This window comes from Mugil cephalus, chromosome 8 (assembly GCF_022458985.1).
Source record: "Mugil cephalus isolate CIBA_MC_2020 chromosome 8, CIBA_Mcephalus_1.1, whole genome shotgun sequence".
NCBI classification, from domain to species: domain Eukaryota; kingdom Metazoa; phylum Chordata; class Actinopteri; order Mugiliformes; family Mugilidae; genus Mugil; species Mugil cephalus.
Genome location: NC_061777.1, coordinates 28537476 through 28555704, shown reverse-complemented (window position 1 = coordinate 28555704; position 18229 = coordinate 28537476). Strand labels below are relative to the sequence as shown.

Here is an 18229-nt window from a genome sequence, read left to right as displayed (position 1 = left end):
CTCGCAGTTCACGGCAGCCTGATGCGGTGTGTTAATTTGTAAGCTCTTGGTTACACGAGTACTCCAGCTTGTCATCTTCCTATTTTCTACTTTGTTTTTTTTTGTTTTTTTGTTTTTTACTCTGTCTAAATGACACGAAGAAATTACACGGCAGTTCTGTCTTTGGTGTGATAGTCATTACGACACGTGTCTTGCAAGCTACGAAGATGAGAAAGCGACCAAACATTCTTCTAACAGGTGACGTAATTCTACTGCACGTCTATGCTAAATGACTAAGTGGCTTTTGAAAGTGGTTTTGTAATACAGCCTGCCCTATCGCACTATGTTCTGATCCAAAGCATTACAGTAAGAACAGACCTTCAAAATAAACGCAACATTCGCTTTAAGTAATTAATTAAATTAATTCACTCTGTCAGTTGGTCAAGGATGGATGTCTGTTTCCAGTGAATCAATACTATTTAAGAAAAATAAATGCAACAAAATTGAAGCCCGAAGTGGGCGGAGCCTGTGGTCGCCATGGAAGAGAGTAACCTTGCGTCACTGGAAAGGCCACACCCGCGGTAAATACAAATCCCCCCCAATCAGTTTATTTTGTGGCGCTAGCATTCATCTCCTGGAAAGCGGGCGAAATGGCTACCGTTAGTCAGGCAGGCAGACACATAATGCCATTGCAATGAGCAATGATCAGGCAGATGGCGGGCACATGAAAAAAAAAAAAAAAAATAGGAGACATACACTCAGTGGCCGGAGGTGTCATACCCGGACATTTACTCTTAAGACTTTGTCTTTTCTTTACCTCCTTTAATCTGTCATCAGCTCATAATCATTCCATAATGTTAAATTAATTAATTGTGACATGAATACAGCATGAAGCTTAGCCAACTGTAACCCTTTAAAAAATACTTTATTAGCATAACTCATATCTACCTTATTCCTAGCCTCCATGATCCTTTGTGCGAATTATGGGCGCGACTTCCGGTGTGAGCCAGAAGTCAGCGTTTACCATGGTAGCGGCTGATGCTAATAGTCTTTTTTTTGAAGTGATCTCTTAACAAAATATGTGGGAACATCATCTTTTACCCCTTTAAACGGGACATTGTCATACCACTGCCTTCTACTCTCGAGTGATGGGAGGACGATCTGAAGAAGTGGCCACAGATCACTTACACGAGCATATTTTGCTACTTTATCGACTCCGCTGGCACAGACGGCGAAGCTATGAACAATCTTAAAACCTCTGAGGCGTATCAGTACCTCTGTAGCAACAAAGTTGTTGCGTTTTGTTAAAGGAGGTGGGACACGACCTCATGTACCTGAAAGCAGACAAAGAGCCAAATCAGAGCCTTCAAAGTCCCACATCACAGGGCCACAGACCATCAAATACAAACAGCTGGCTGCTCATGTGTTGCAGGAGCAGGGAGGTCTTGCAGCCATGCAGCTGCAATACTGTGGAAGGTAAAAATATTGATTGTCATGATGATGATGATGATGATGATGATAATGATAATAAGTATAGCTGCATGCAGTAATGAGAGCCATGGGCCATGAGGCTAGACGAGAAGTTTTGAGTGAATCAGCCAAGGATTGGCGGAAATACAAGCTGACTTCCTGGTTGGCGGCTCCGCCGGTAAATTTGATTGACTGTAGCGGGCAAAAGGATTGGACAATGAAAATGCCACTAAGTGACTTTTGTGCGGCTCAGTCTAAAGATAGTCTGTGCCGATTATCGTGAGAATCGGACAAAATTTTCGACCCGTGAAACTTTTTAAACGTTTTTGACAAAATACAATATGGTGCCGAAATTTTTTCAATTGCGTGAAAAGTTTTGCCAGATCCTCAAAGGGGACATTCCAAAGTTTCAGCAAACATGAAAATTTACTCTGAAATCCTAACACGTCAAGAGAAAATAGTAAAAACACAATTTGTTAATTACAGCGCCCCCTAGAGGCCGAATGACACCACATTTTTATTGTGCATTTCGAAGGTAGTCCCGAAGAGTCCCACCAAGTTTGGTCGGAAGTCGAAGCATCGCCAAGATAAGAGCAAATTTCCTGTTTTGCGGCGTCGCCGCCGACAACAATTGGCTAACACCAAAAGTTGGCATGAACTATCAATGGGCCACCCCACAGTACGTGTGGCTGTCACAAAGTCATTTCAAATACAAGCCCATCAAGAATTATAGAGGCCAAACGACACCAAATTCATGGTGTCCACTTGGGACAGGCTCGAGAGCCATGATACCAAATGTGATATCAATATGTCACACCGTTGCCGAGATATGAGCTGACATCGAAAACGGTGCCTTCTCCGCAATATTTGATTGGCTGTGGCGGGCGTACAAATGTGACACAGAGAACGGCAATAAGTAACTTTTGTGCGGCTTGGTCTAAAGATAGTCTGTGCCGATTTTCGTGACAATCGGACAAAATTTGCGACCCGTGAAACTTTTTAAAAGTTTTTGACAAAATCCAAGGTGGCGGAAAATCTGTCATGACCCATCATGACGTCATAGGGTTGGCTGAACTCAGCATGATCCAAGGATCACAAGGATACCTTGTTTGTAAATTTCGGGCGTACGGTTCAAAAGTTACGTGCACAAATGTACTTCCAACTTTGACCCATTGGTGGCGCTAGAGCGTACTTACTGGCAACATGTAACTCAGGCAAATTAAAGATGCTACTGTCCTTAATCAATGTGCAAAATTTCACGACTTTTTACAATACGGTTCTATGGGCTACCATAGACTCCAATGGCAGAAGACGGAAGAATAATGATAAATATAGCTGCATACAGCAATGACGGGGTCCAAGCACATCGGCCAATTGGCCATCAGGCTAGACGAGAAGTTTCGAGCGAATCGGCGAAGAATTAGCTGAAATACGAGCTGACTTCCTGGTTGGTGGCTCCACCCGCACTTTTGATTGGCTGTAGCAGGCAAACGGATTGGACAATGAAAATGGCACTAAGTAACGTTTGTGCGGCTCGGTCTAAAGATAGTCTGTGCCGCTTTTCGTGAGAATCGGACAAAATTTTCGACCCGTGAATCTTTTTAAAGTTTTTTGACAAAATCCAATATGGCAGACAAAGTTTTGCAATTGCGTGAAAAGTTTTGCCAGATCCTGAAAGGGGACATTCCACAGTTTAAGTAAACATGAAAATTTACTCTAAATCCTAACACGTCAAGAGAAAAGAGCAAAAATGCAATTTGTTAATTACAGCGCCCCCTACAGGCCGAATGACACAGAATTTTTATTGCGCATTTCAGAGGTTGTCCCGAAGAGTCTGACCAAGTTTGGTCTTCGGAAGTCAAAGCGTCGCAGAGATAAGAGCAAACCTTCTGTTTGGCACGCCACCGCCGACAACGATTGGCTAACACGAAAAGTTGGCATGAACTATCAATGGGGCACCCCACAGTACCTGTGGATGAAAAACGTATTTTTGGAGACATGGAGACATGCCAAATTTGGTGTCATTAGGCCACTCGGGGGCGCTGCAGTCAGCAAAAATGACGTGTTGCCTCATATGCTTTAATGTATTTGGATGTAGACCTGAGCTGCTTTTCATTTCCCACTAGGGGGAGCTCAAAGGCCACACATTTTCTACTGTCTCTTCATATGAACCACTGCTGGCCTATTTTTTTTTTTTTTTTACATCTCTCCCACCAGCAGGAGCTCAAAAGCCACACATTTGGGCCTGACAGGATATGAGGTCATATCTCGGGAACGCTTTTACATTTCGAAATATGAATAATATGTCTCCAGACTCAGCCCCAAGGAGACATGCCAAATTTGGTGTCATTAGGCCACTCCGGGGCGCTGCAGGTAGCAAAAGTTTCGTGTTGCCTCATACTGTAATGTATTTGGATGTAGACCTGAACTGCTTTTCATTTCCCATTAGGGGCAGCACAAAGACCACACATTTTCACTGTTCATATGAACCACTGCTGCCTCTCTTTATTACACCTCTCCCGCTAGGGCAGGGCTGGGCAATTGAATTCTACAGGGGGCCACATGAGAAATCTGAACTGTGTTGGAGGGCCAAACCAAACGATAACTTTAACGTAATTCTGCTCAATATTAATTTTCTCCCATTGTAAAAGGCAGTAAATTATATATGTTGATAAGCTGCTACTGGTAATCAGAAACAAAAGAATATTCTGTTTTGCTGTAGGTTGAAGAGGAAAATGAAACACAAACGATCTCTAGTTTTGGATAAAACGCATTGGAATGTTGGAAACTTTGTCCTCTCTGGAAAACTTCGGTGGACCAAGGAGGGACCATGGAGCTACATGAATTATTTTCTGTATCTCAATAAATGTTTAACCCTTTAAGACCTGAATGTCCGTCTGCCCATACAGAGAAGCTTGCTGTATTTGAATTACCGTATCTCCCCGATGGATAATATTGAAGTTGCGCTTTCTAGAAAAAACGCTGCCATTACGGTAATGATGACGCACCGCTGCTGTCGGCGGCAGGTTGGAGAGCAACGATCGCCCCAGTAAGAGAGACTTGTTTGGAGGAATTTGTTGGTAAAAACAAGGTTAGTTACCTTGAGATGTCACGAAGGTCTTCCAGGCAAAAGCACAACTAACCAGTGTTCAGTCACAATGAATATTGTCAATAGCGCAAACCACTGTGACTTACAGTAATTCAAAATCGGCCGCTTTGACGCTGCCAGCGATTCGTTTAGGCTTACAGTGCCATGACGTAAATAATGCATCATGGCTCAAAATAAAAGCAACACAGCTGTATTGCATGCACAGCATAAATACTTGTTCATCTGTGCTTATGACTCACATACTGCGGGCCAGACGGGAATGCCCAAAGGGCCGTATGTGGCACGCGGGACGTAAAATGCCCAGCTGGCATCGGGCGAGAGGCGGGGTACACCATGGACGAGTCGCCAGCCTATCGTAGGGCTAACACTGAGACATACAACCATTCGCACTCACATGCACACCTAGTGTCAATTTAGAGTCACCAATTAGCCTAACGGGCATGTCTTTGGAGGCGGGAGGAAGCCGGAGTACACGAAGAGAACCCACGTGAACACAGGGAGAACATGCCATCGTCGTTGTTGTTATTATTATTATCATTATTTTTATTATTATTATTATTATTATTATTATTATTATTATTATCATCATTGTAATGTGCTTTGTTATGACACTTTGTGGCTTACAAATAGATTTTAATTGATTGAACTGCAGAGTGCATTTTGTAATGGACTGTACTTTCATGTAGGTCGAGAATGCAATCGGGCAGGGAAAGACAGGGATACCCTGCATTGACGTACAGAGGAAGTGGAACGCAGGTACTAGGAAGAATGTAGAGCTGAAAAAGGTGATGCACATAAAATTACTCCTGGATAGGAGTGAGGATACTTCTGTGTTTGGAGGACCCGCCGGTGTCTTTTCTGTGGTGCTTTGTCGTAGCCTAGCCACAAAATCAGGTGTTCCTCCTTTGACTTTTTGTTGATGAAATGAAATGAACAGACAAACAGTGTTTTCAGGGGTTTCTTCAAAATTAAGTTCTTCAGCCACATTCTTCTGGTTTCCTCGTCTGCAGGTAGGCGATGGAAACTGTAGCGCTGAACATAGGAGCAATCCCTTTTTTTTCTGGGTGCATGTTCAAAACACTGTTCATCAAGCCACAAATTTAGCTTCCTCTGGTTGTTAGTACAGCCATGAACAACAGGTGCCAGAGCTCCGTAGGGACATTTTGAGCAATGCTGTTGAAAGTTAAAACTTGTTAAAAACATATATAACGTGACATAACAACAATAACCATAGCGTTATATTAGCAACTCTGTAACTGCTACTTCCGCTACCAAACCGGAATTCGCACCCCTACTGATCTCCCAGTAACGGCCCCAGGAATAAGGTGGATATCAACTATTAAAGTCCCACGGCTTTGTCCACCCTTTTTGAAACCTGAAGTCATATATTCATTGAGTTTTTATCGATCTCTATTGAGGGGAGCCGAAGAAATGTCAAAGTTTTAACCTTTAAATGGTTCGAAGGACATTACACAAAACAGCAACTTCTGCAAGATTTTCTCTGCTCCACTCAAGAGGGAGGGACAAAAACCAAATAAATGTATGACTTCAGGCCATAAAAAGGGTGGACAAAGACGGAAAGCCGTGGGACCCTGATAGTTGGTTTGCAACAAACACTTGATGATGCTAATGTTAACTAATGTCAGTCTCAGAGTTGTAAGTTATGTTAAAAGTTCAAAATTCATTCATTCATAAAGTCACAGTAGTGAATGTTGATGCTCAACTAAAATGGCAGTAAGTAAAGACAGAGGACATTATGGAATTATGGAATGATATGAATTGATGATGGCTGTCATATATTACCTGGTGATTCAATGAGGTAAGAATAAATGTCCGGATATGTCACCTCCGGCCAATGAGTGGGGTCGTTCACCCATTTCTTGGTCGGTAGATGGGATATACGGCTCTTAATTTTTATTTATTTTTCTATTTAACGTTGTCAATCATCACCTGGCAATGACATGTGTCTAGCTGACTAACAGTAGCCATTTCATCCGCTTTCCTGCCGATGAATGCAAGCAACACAAAATAAACAGATTTGGGGGGATTTGTATTTACCGCTGGTGGTTTGTTTTCACCCAAATGGGGGCGTCGCCTATTACGCCTGTTACTCTTGTCTATGGAAAAGAGTAACCTTGCTTCACTGGTAAGGACACGCCCACTTATGGTTGGAAAAGGAGACGTTGCTCCGTTGTGTATTGTTCTTCAAACAAGCTGTTAATTGTTGTTAGTAATAATGTTAAAAATTCTAAATTCATGTTAAAAAGTCAAAGAGGTTAATTGTTGATGCTGAACTTTGTTGTTGGCTAAGCTTCATGCTGTATTGATGTCATGATTCATTAATTTAACATTATGGAATGATTATGAATTGATGACAGATGTTACACAATACCAAGTGATTCAATGATGTCCACTAAGTGGCTGGATGTGGCCTTTTTTGGAACATGCACCTGGAAGAGTGGCAGCAGGTCGTCAGTAGCTCCGTGTTATTCTTGTTATTTTATTCTTTGTGTGTTTCTAATTTTTTCTTGGGAAACATGTTTTTCTTTTTTTCAGTCTCATTGTTTTGGGCTGCTTTTTTTGTCTCTTAAGCTGCGTTTATTTCTTTTTTCCTGACTGGACAACTGCTAGCACTGTCCATGTCCCCTGTGCTGTCCTGAGTGAGGCCTAATATTCCTGTTGAACTTCAGAAGAAGCGTCGGGGATGCCATGCTGGAGTGAAATTTAAACATTGGATAAGTAAATGTAAATTTTCAACTGATATTCGATCTGTTTGGTTTATTAGAAATGTCAGACATATATTTATGATACAGCATAGATTAGTTGATATATTTAATAATAATACAATAGAGTTTATGATATAATTATCAAAATAAAACAAGATACAGTTACAAGAAGAGTATATGTTAAATAACACTTAGACAGACTTTAATGATCCACAAGGGAAATTACTTTGTCACCATAGCTTCGTCGCACATAAAACACTCTGAAAAATAGCACAAGAAAATTCAAACAAAAAAAGATTAGCGGGGATCATGTCATTGCATGGTGTTTCCTTGTCCGCTGAGGAGGGACATATATCATATATAATAATAATATATTTTATTTATAACGCACTTTACATTTTAAGGACAAAACAACTCCATCTGACCAACACTGGGTTCTGTTTATGTAGCTACAGTCCAGACACAAAACTTACGTTAACAGTTAACATTGATGTTATATATGAAACTGATAGATGGTTTAGGAACAACATTTCCTAATTAGTACAATTACATACAGTGGCTGATTTCTAAATGTCACTTTTATCATATTACTGCTGTCTTACTAACAAAAACATTTTGCTTTCTTATCCTTACATAAGCTAGTAACAAGATGCAGTTAATTTACGTAAGCTTTAGAGATACATTCAACACATTATTAACAGTTAAATAATATAAATCATCTTCTCACTTGTGAATTGGTATTCCCCGTTGCTTGGTTTTGGTGTTGACAAGTCGACAAGTAAATTCAAACCAGGAGTGCCATCTGTCCTTATTGAAGAACGTGAGGTCTCTCACTAATAAGATGGATGAACCATGTGCGCTTTTAAGAACCCGGAGGGAATATACAGTCAGTAGTATTTTGTGTTTTATGGAAACCCGACTGCATGTGGACTTCCCTGGCTTCAATACCTGGCTTTAAGTCTGTATGGGCAGATAGAGATGCGCCCTTGAGCGGTAAGAAGAAGGGCAGCAGGATTGCTGTTTTGGTTAATGAGAGACAGTGCACTCCTGCTCATACAACTGTGAAGGAGCGTGTCTGTACACTGTGGGAATGTGTCTGTATTATTTACAGAGGGAATTCACCTATGTCATCTTAGTTTACATCCCTCCTTCAGCTGTCAAGGCACCAGCATGTGACGCAATCCACACAACTGTTGCTAGGCAACAGTCCAAACACCCGTAGGCTCTTGTTATCATTTCCAGGGACTTAAATCATAATACCTAGGGCACTGTTTTGTCAACTTGCCAAAACATGCATATAGTTTCACTGACCTGCCCCCATTGGGTCGATCTGATCACAACCTGGTCTTGTTGTCACCTGAGTTCTGCAGTTGAGTGACAGCCCGTCTCCAAAAGGACAGTTAGGAGGTGGAGGATACAGGGGCAACTCATTGACCCCTTACTACCTATCTGTAACACTTATGAGGGATTTCGTAATACCAAGATTTGTGGTTTAGTAGATTGGATAGGTTCGACTACTGGAGCACCGTGAAATGTAAGAATGACACCCAGGAGGCAAAATTTTAAATATAAAAGTAATGCCGGCTTTAGTTAGAAAACAAATAAATAAAAAATGAATTGATTAGAACAGAATAAACAGATAAATAGATGAACAAATAGATGGGTAAATAAACAGTTAAGACAAACAAAATTGTCTGACAAAACATAATAATTAAATAGATATTATTTACAATAATATCAGTTGGTTATCTGATTAAGCTAAATATTCTGATTTTGGTGCACCCTATTAACTTCTTAGTTTCTTTAATCCAATGTAACATTTTCAATAAACCAAAGAAATAAAAGAAACAAAATATCATTTAAAATGCATCACAACACAATTCACTTGAGGAGAATTATCCTACACAACAGCCATGCATTTACAATCCCAGGATAGGTTCAATTTCCAAGAAAAAGACAAAAGATGAGTGCAGGTCCAGTGTTCCAGGGATGGAGAAAATGTAAGTCTGGGGAATTGTGTGAGAGGGCTGAATGTGAGGGTGTTCCAGATGTTGAGCCTACCACACCAGAGAGTGTAGCAGGACCTGTCCAGTGACGAGGGGATATCTAGGATTCACTTCACTCTAGATCAAGTGGGTGGCTCGCCATCGCTTCACTTCACTTCACGTTACAGGAACAGGTAAACAAAATCCAAAAGAACAAAAACAAACAAACAAAACAAAACAAAAAACCTGACCTGTCAACAGACAGGATCAGAGAAATATCATCAGTTACTTAGTACAGTTCGTCATTCACGGTTACCATGGCAACAGTTACCATGGCAATATAACAATATGCAATATTGCACATCTTCTTGTAACCGTTTCAACGTCTACACTCTATAATACAATCATGAACCAATTCAATTGCAAAATTAAACAAAATAATTCATTAAGACCAATAATGCTCACCGATCTCTGTGTTCGGCGGGGCACAGGCACAAAACGGCTCTGGCACCGGTACCGCAACAGGGGTTCTACACAAAAAATAAACTAATAAACAAATGTACTTTTGGTGACATTACAAGAGAATGTCACCATAGTTCTTGGATTGTGCCTTGGGAGCAACAGCACTAGCAGGTGAGCTAACAGTAGTTAAGTGCTAACAGCACTAACGGCCACAAACGTTAGCCGGCGAGTTAACGGTAGGCGAGAGCCAATAGCCGTTACCACATCTACCATATCATTAACTCACTTTCTGTTGCTATTCAATGACAGCTCGCTTTCCTTCAGTAGACTCCATTTTCAGTGAATTGATCTCGTTTTTCTTGCTTTCTTTCACTTTGCTCACTTTAAAATACTCTGCTCTGACTTGATGTTCTCTGTCTCTGAATAGACTGACACTCATTCAAGTAGTGATGTGTCGGTGGCGAACGATCCAGCTCAAAGAGTCGGCTCTTTGAAATGAACGACGGATTTGTTTTTTTTTTTGTTTTTTTTTTTTTGTTTTTTTTCCTTTTTTCTGTTAAAGCCGCACGTGATTGGCCAACATGTGTGGTAAGCAGAAGGGGAAGGGGTTTACAGAAACTTAAAAGTTTTTTGGCTAATTTTTGAATTAATGTAAAAATAATAATGATAATAATAATAATAATAATAACAATAATACTATGAATATTATTATTATTATTATTAATATTGTTATAACCGAAAAAAGGGGACTTACCAGTAATCTCAGTGTTGCAAAGCCGTCTTCGGTCAGCTGACCTTCCTTACAGTTTCAGCCTTTTTACAAATTGGGAGGAGTTTGGACTTTGTTTTGTTGGGTTTTTGGTTGGGTTTTTGGTTGGGTTTTGGTTTGGTCAATAATAATTGACCTTTTTGTTCGATTGAGATGTTTTTTTATTTTATATTCAATTTTTTATTGTATATTTATTTTGTACTTTTTGTAGCACTCTGTTCCGGTTTATTTTGAATTTAGAAATAAAGCCATATAAATAATAAACATTCAATATAATGCATGTTTTTTATACAAGTCATTTTACACATAATTTGATATTATTTTTGATAATGAATTAATTAAATCAACAAAAAAATCTGAGGAGCCACTTGGCAGCCGAAAGAGACGGCTCTTTTTAGTAAGCTGAGCCAAAAGAACCGGCTCTCTAAAAAGAGGTGCCCTTTCACATGGCAAAAGTCTGGGGACCTCCCCCTTTGAGAGCTGCAGCCTGTTTTTTCCTCTCTCATATGTCTCTCATCACGTACATTGCAAATAAAGTTGCAGTTTGTTGATGCCCTGAAGAATGGATCGCTTCTGTCATAATTTTGGTAGCAGCTGACTGATGTCAACGTCTTATCCACAGTATTTTACTAATTTCCCTGGATGTATACATAAATTATAGAGACGTGAACATAAAAAGGTCGAGGAAACGACTCACAAACCGGGAGAGGAGAATTTCCGTCACCACATGAATGCATCACAACGTGCATATGTTTGTAAATATACAGTTTACGAAATCATTCTGTTAACACAAAAAAACCCACAATGGTCAGTGAAATAACTTGAAACTTAGAAAAGCAATAATAAATGAAAATTCACCGAACATGACGTAATGATAATCGGACATTGCATTGTGTGTGGTTCAACAGAATCATTTCAAAAACTAAACAAATCGAACTGACCTGGACAAAAATGATGGTACCTTTAACTTAATATTGTTCCAATCTCAGACGATTTCTGTAACTCTCGATGAGACTTCTGCACTTGTTGACAGGTATTTTTGCCCACTCTTCTTGAGTAACCTGCTCCAGCTGTCTCAGGCTTGAAGGGTGCCTTCTCCACACTGCATGGTTCAGCTCTTTCACCAAATATTCAATATGGTTTAGATTATGGCTCATGGGTCGTGGTCTTATGGCCAATACCTTTAACATACTGGTCTATAAGGATAGCGTAGGGATATGAGATGATTCAGACAAATGAAATCAAGATGACTGGACAATGCTGCATAATACAGATGGGCAGAACACACTACAATAGCCACCAGGTGTTTCTTAGCTTATCATAATTTAACTATTTGTCTTTTTTTTTTTTTAAACATTTATTCACATTAATGTGCTGCCTGTCACTACCAGATCAACTGCTTATTTGTGTATGCATGATGATGACTCTAAGGGTCTACCCCAAATGCATTGCCAGAGACCTCCAGTGTGATTTTATGTGGCAGATGGGCTAAATTTTTTTAATCAGATTAATGAAGATGATGGATTAATCCGAGTTAACGCTGTAATTTTTACAGCCCTACTACTTGGAAAAAAATAAATTAAATTAAATAAAAAAAAAAAAAAAAAAAAAAAAAAACAGGATTTTGAAACCACTTTTTTACCAATAATGACCAATTTATGCTAATTGTTTACTTTTTTTTTAAATGTTTACTTTTTCAAAATGCTGCTTTTTACCTCAAAAATTACGTAATTTGTGTGCTGCGTGCATGCTGCTATAGTTTGCTATCTTCATGCTGCTATAGTTTCTTTTATCCCTTCCGTACCAAACACCTGCCAACTCTATTTTGTTGTTTTCCACCAGACAATGGCGATAAAAAGCTTCATATCGCTCTTCTCTAAGTTATTATTTTGGCACAGTTAAAGTTATTGTCGTGAAGAATTAAAAGAGCAGTTCCGCTTTTAATGAACTAAATAATAACAAATAAATAACAACTAAGACACACAAATAAAATATTCTTATCATCATTGGTTATCTGCCCAATCGGCACCTGAGAAAACAGAAAGGAAACACACTCAAATTAATAAGCACAATCACGAGTGAACAGTTAGCTGAACAGTTAACAGCTGTGGCTCGGTAGGACCCTCTCCAACTTCATCAAATTACAATTTGACTTTAACTACTTTTACATGACATTCAATAGTTTCTTTCTTTATCTGAAAGTGTGCAAGTGCAACCAATTAGATGGAAATTCTCCAGGTTAACTGTAAGAACCCATTAATGGCCGATGTCAGGGAGGGGTTTTCCAGTTTTACATTGATGGATTCTTGTACTTGTCTTTCAGACATGCAGGTGGACTGTTCAGACCCACCCATTTCCTTTCTCCTTTTCATCAAGTGGTTTAATTTTGTTTATCTTGTTGTAGGAATTGAACAAATATAAATCCTACAATCCCCTCTCTTGCAGGAACCCCTGGTGTTGGAAAGACCACTCTGGGAAAGGAGTTGGCCCAGCATACAGGGCTAACATATGTTAACATTGGAGACTTGGCCCAGGAAGGTAAAACAACTTTGTCAGCATATAGATTAGATTATAGAAGACTAAAACTAACTGCCTAACATAAGTGGTCCTAAAAGATGGACCATTTTTGATCTTTCTGTTGAATCATAAAAGACTGGAATCATACTGAAATTATATTTATATCACAGGCCAATGGAAAAATAGTTATTTTATCAGTAGTGTATATACTTTTCATAATAACAGGAGAGGCACTGCCTCACCTGCCTCCCCTGACAGTGTATACCTGATTGGTCCTTCTTTGAGTCTTCACCAAGATTTTGATCCTCTTTCCCCAGGGCAACTTTACGATGGCTATGATGAAGAGTACCAGTGTCCTATTTTGGATGAGGACAGGGTAAGATACATTTCTAATTTGTTTTTCACTAATTTGTAGTGCACAAAGTTGGAAACAATTCAGTGCCTACGACACAATCTTGCCTTACTCGTAGATTGACGATGATTCAGCTCTTCCACCCAGGTTTGCCACTCCTGATAGTGATGTCAATAGTGAAATTACCAGTGAAACTGTAGTCTGAATTTTATAACTTGCAGGTCAGCTTAGTCTTTTTGTAAGTCGAGGAGTCTTTATGGAAATGTTGCCAACAACTCTGAACCAAGTTCTGTTTCTTGTGACATCCTGCAGGTGATAGATGAGCTGGAAGAAAAGATGATAGAAGGTGGAATGGTTGTTGACTATCATGGCTGTGACCTGTTTCCTGAACGCTGGTTCCACATTGTCTTTGTCCTTCGCACTGACAATACTGAGCTGTACACACGGCTAGAGGGCAGGTAACTCCCACTTAATTTTCCTGCATATTGAATTTCAACCATGTGCACCTATTAAATAACTGGTCATTGTTCATTATTATTGTCCACTAAGCACAATGTACTACGATGCATAAGGTAAGATCATCCTTTATTCATCCCACAGTGGGGATATTTTCATTGTGACAGCAGCAGACAGTTTAAGGATAGTGCACACAGGAGATAAAAAAAAAACAAAAAACACACACAAACATTTATTACAGACAATAGAATAATTAAATACAATGGAGGTTGTTCATGTTTATATTATTTATGAGAAAAAAAGAAAGATATGTAAGCAAAAGTAATTGCACAGATATTTCTGATGTTACGGTAGCTTTGCGATTGTCCAGTGTCTGCTCTACTAGGAGCTGGTTGTACAACCTCACAGCAGCAGGAAGGCAATACCTGCAGTAACACTTCATGCAGTGTGGGTAGGCTGCTGAAGGCACTCCCCAGTACTGTTATAGTGCCATGAAGGGGGTGGGACTGGTTTTCAATCAGGGACAACAGCTTTACTATCGTCTTACAATCCCTCACTTCTATAGGCTCAAGAGGGCAATCCTTCTACACCAGTCTGTTCAGTCTCTTTTTGTCTGCTGCTGCTGCTGAGATGCTGTTGCTTCAGCAGACCCCTCCTTATTAGATGGCTGATGCAACCACAGAGTTACAGAACAGCCCAGCCATAGAGCAGCAAGGAGGTATTTGACTGCAGGCATAAAGAGAGCAAAAGAGGCACATGCGCAAAATATGCAAGGTCACTTCTCCAGCAACGACCCTAGGGGCATGGGGAGGGGTCACGCGATCACTACTTTAGACACAATTAGCAATACTAATAAACAAGTTAAATAGTATGGTTATGTGGAATTAAACAAATTAAAAAATGACAAAGTATCTGTGTGATTATCAATAGGCAGAGTTGTACTCAATTTCATATTACTGTAAGTGGTTGACTCTTACACACATTCTGCATCGTGTTGAAAATGATGAATGCAAAGGCTAGGTTATTTGTTGAGCAGGACAGCATACTTACTGACTAGTCACAGTTTGGTTCACCACAGTCAGCTCAAACACAGCACACTCAGGTGCATCTGGCAGTAGAAATACTAAATGATGATCTACATACAGTAGCATGCAGAATTTCTGTTAATGTGCACAATTACACAAGGGGAAGATTAAATGATGAAAAGGCATGGAGTTACAGATGATACATTCCCTTTATATTGTAAACAAAATATTTTTTTTATTTTCATCTTTTACAATTTCAAAATAACAGAACAGGGAAAGGGGTCACAGCAAAAGTTTGGGCACCCTGCGTAGTTACGGTTCAATCCCCAGAATGTGCCACATGCCAAAGTGTCTTTGACAAGAAACTGAACCCCCAATTTCTTCCTTTGTGTGTGTGTGTGTGTGTGTGTGTGTGTGTGTGTGTGTGTGTGTGTGTGTGTGTGTGTGTGTGTGTGTGTGTGTGTGTGTGTGTGTGTGCGCAAATTACTTGCATTTCACTTGGTGAAGAGGGGCACGCCCTTGAACTGCAAATGGCTGCATTAAAGAGCCATCGAAGCATAATCGGAAACCCGTTCTTTGAGGAATTCCATGGATTCCAGACTTCACTTTGTAACTGCATGCAAAGCATTTTCCACACAGAATTTAAAAAAGGAAAATCACACTCACAAATTAATTATGATGAGATTAATTTGTCCAATTACCTTTCAGTCCCTGACATTAGGACTGTGGAAAAAAAGATTAGAATTCCTAAACATTTCAAAGGTAACGTGGATGTTGGAACTGAGCCACCGTCATGCAGATATATGACGCTTGTAAGTGAACATTCCATAATACTCGTACTTGACAGATTTTGCCTCCATAATCTTCAACAACCTTAGATTCTTCCACATTGTCTTTATTGCATAATGTAATGGAAACTTACCAGTAATCTATGTAAACAGTGGTGTGAAAAAGTGACCAAAAGATTCTCAAAAGCTAGACATCATGCCGAGATCCAACGAAATTCAGAAACGGGTGGGAAAGAAAGTAATTGGTATCTATCAGTCTGGAAAAGGTTATGAAGCTATTTCTAAAGCTTTGGAATTCCAGCAAACCACAGTGAACATTCCCAGGAGTGGCCAGCCATCCAAAATTATCTCAAGAGCACAGCGTTGTCTCATCAAAGAGGTCAAAAAAGACCCCATTGCAACTTCCAAAGAACTGCAGGCCTCACTTGCCTCAGTTAAGGTCAGTGTTCATGTATCCACCATAAGAAATAGACTGGGGAAAAATTGTCTGCATGGCAGAGATCCAAGACTAAAACCACTGCTGAGCAAAAGAAAGTTTTGACAGAAAACATCTTGACGATCCCCAAGACTTTTGGGAAAATACTCTGTGAACTGACAAGACAAACTTTTTTTTGGAAGGTGTAGGCCCCATTATGTCTAGTGTAACACTGCATTTTGGGAAAAGAACGTAATACCAGCAGTAAAATATGGTGCTGGTAGTGTGATGGTCTGGGGCTATTTTGCTGCATCAGGACATGGAAGACTTGCTGTAATAAATGGAACCATGAATTCTGCTGTCTACCAAAAAAATCCAGAAGGAGAATGTCTGGCCAACTGTTCGTGACCTCTGATGATCCAAAAAACACATTGCAAGACCACCTCTGAATGGTTGAAAAATCAAAGACTTTGGACTGGCCTAATCAAAGTACTGACTTCTGTTGAAAAAGTACTGAATTCTATTGAGATGCTGTGGCACAACCTTAAAAAGATCGACCGATTCCCAAATGGAAATTAGGTCGTCATAGCAGTCCAGTATCTGAATATAATAAAATACAATAGAATAAAATACTGCAATTGTTGTTATGAGATGTTGTAGGCTAGAGGGACGAGGGGTGAGGCAATGACATCATCGTGTTCGTATCAGGCGTCCACACGAATGGGGGAAAAGAGTAACCACACAGGCTCTGTATTTGTCTTTTTCACCCTGGGACCTGCATTCAAAAAGGTGCGGTTCCAGTGGCTAGAAGATCCGGATCCATCATGACGGTCAGCCTACGGTCAACATACAAGACTTATGCGGTTTCCCCCAAAAATTGCATTTGTATAAACATGCTGGGAGTCTCTTACCATCTCTCCCCTTCTCTCTTCCTGCAGTAAGACCATAAAAGACACTGAAGGCATCCATTTCCTGTGTTTCCAACCATAATCTATCTCTGTACTGAAGGAAGCTGAAGACTTAAGTTTCCACAACAATGACTTAAGCTGCAATGTTTCTTCATTATTATAGGAAAACACTTGCAAGCAATCACGTCAAAATGTCTTTTGTTTTACTAACAGGGGCTACATGGGAAAGAAGCTGCAAGACAATGTACAGTGTGAGATCTTCCAGACCATCTATGAGGAGGCCAGGGAGGCCTACAGTGAGGAGATTGTCCACCAACTACCGAGCAACACCCCAGAGGATCTGGAGCGCAATCTGGAGCAGATAGTTCAGTGGATTGAGCAGTGGATGAAGGACCATAACTAGGAGCTGAACTCTGCTGGATCTAGCTATTTAGACATTTTGAATCTGCGTTTCTCTGAATAAATTGTGCCTTGGTTGAATAAATGCCCATCTCTAGACTTCTTATCATGTTATCATGATGGTGTGAATTGTGCATTGCCTTGTCATTTTGCCATCTTTGGATGGGTATGACTACTGGATATTATTTATGAAGTCATGATTTATAAATAGTCATTCTTCTTAGTATACTTTTAGTTAAGTAATGTGAAGTAGTATCAGGTCACTAAGCCCACCAAATATAAAGTCTACACATCCCTGTTAAAACTGCTGGTTCCTTAGGCCCAAGGCTTTGGGGGGGAGGGACAGGCTGAGGGAAACTTGGAGCGTGCGAATAAGCTTAACACGCTCAACAGGTTTAGCTCTTGGACCCCTGTCTCCTCCTGCACTTGCTCCATTCCTGTTCACGTTATACACCACTGAATTTCAGTATAACTCGGAATCATATTGCATACAGAAATTTTCAATTGATTCTGCAGTTGTAGGGTGTATAAGCAGTGGACGGGACGAGGAGGGGTATAAAGGACTGGTGGACAGATTTGTGGGGTGGGCTGGAAGGAATCCAGATGGTGACTGACTTCAATTCAATTCAGTTTTATTTATTTAGCACCCATAACAATACAAATCGTCTCAAGGCGCTTCACAAAAACCAGCCTGCAACCTCCAGATCAAGCCTGAGGGTGGCAAGGAAAAACTACCTTTTAACAGGAAGAAACCTTGAGCACAACCCAGCTCATATGGAGGAACCCATCTGCCAAAGGCCAGCCAGGTAGAAACAGAGAAGATGGAGAGAGAAGAAGAACAGGAGAAACAAGATAAACAAACTTCTGTT

General features: G+C 40.1%; 1 protein-coding gene and 1 long non-coding RNA gene across 2 annotated transcripts; one reads left to right on the top strand and one right to left on the bottom strand.

Annotated features, from left to right (window-relative positions):
• The first annotated feature begins 10 nt into the window (after window positions 1–10).
• On the top strand, window positions 11–17445 carry ak6 (adenylate kinase 6). The gene is made up of 5 exons (XM_047590775.1): window positions 11–237; window positions 12946–13038; window positions 13335–13393; window positions 13682–13827; window positions 17175–17445. Exons 1-5 carry the CDS (start codon window positions 207–209, stop codon window positions 17362–17364), a joined length of 519 nt encoding a protein of 172 aa, XP_047446731.1. The 5' UTR covers window positions 11–206; the 3' UTR covers window positions 17365–17445.
• Window positions 7374–13369, bottom strand: LOC125011577. The gene is made up of 2 exons (XR_007113207.1): window positions 13283–13369; window positions 7374–12529 (listed from the first exon to the last, which is right to left on the bottom strand). It is a non-coding gene; the product is annotated as an uncharacterized LOC125011577 (long non-coding RNA).
• Window positions 17446–18229: the final 784 nt, after the last annotated feature.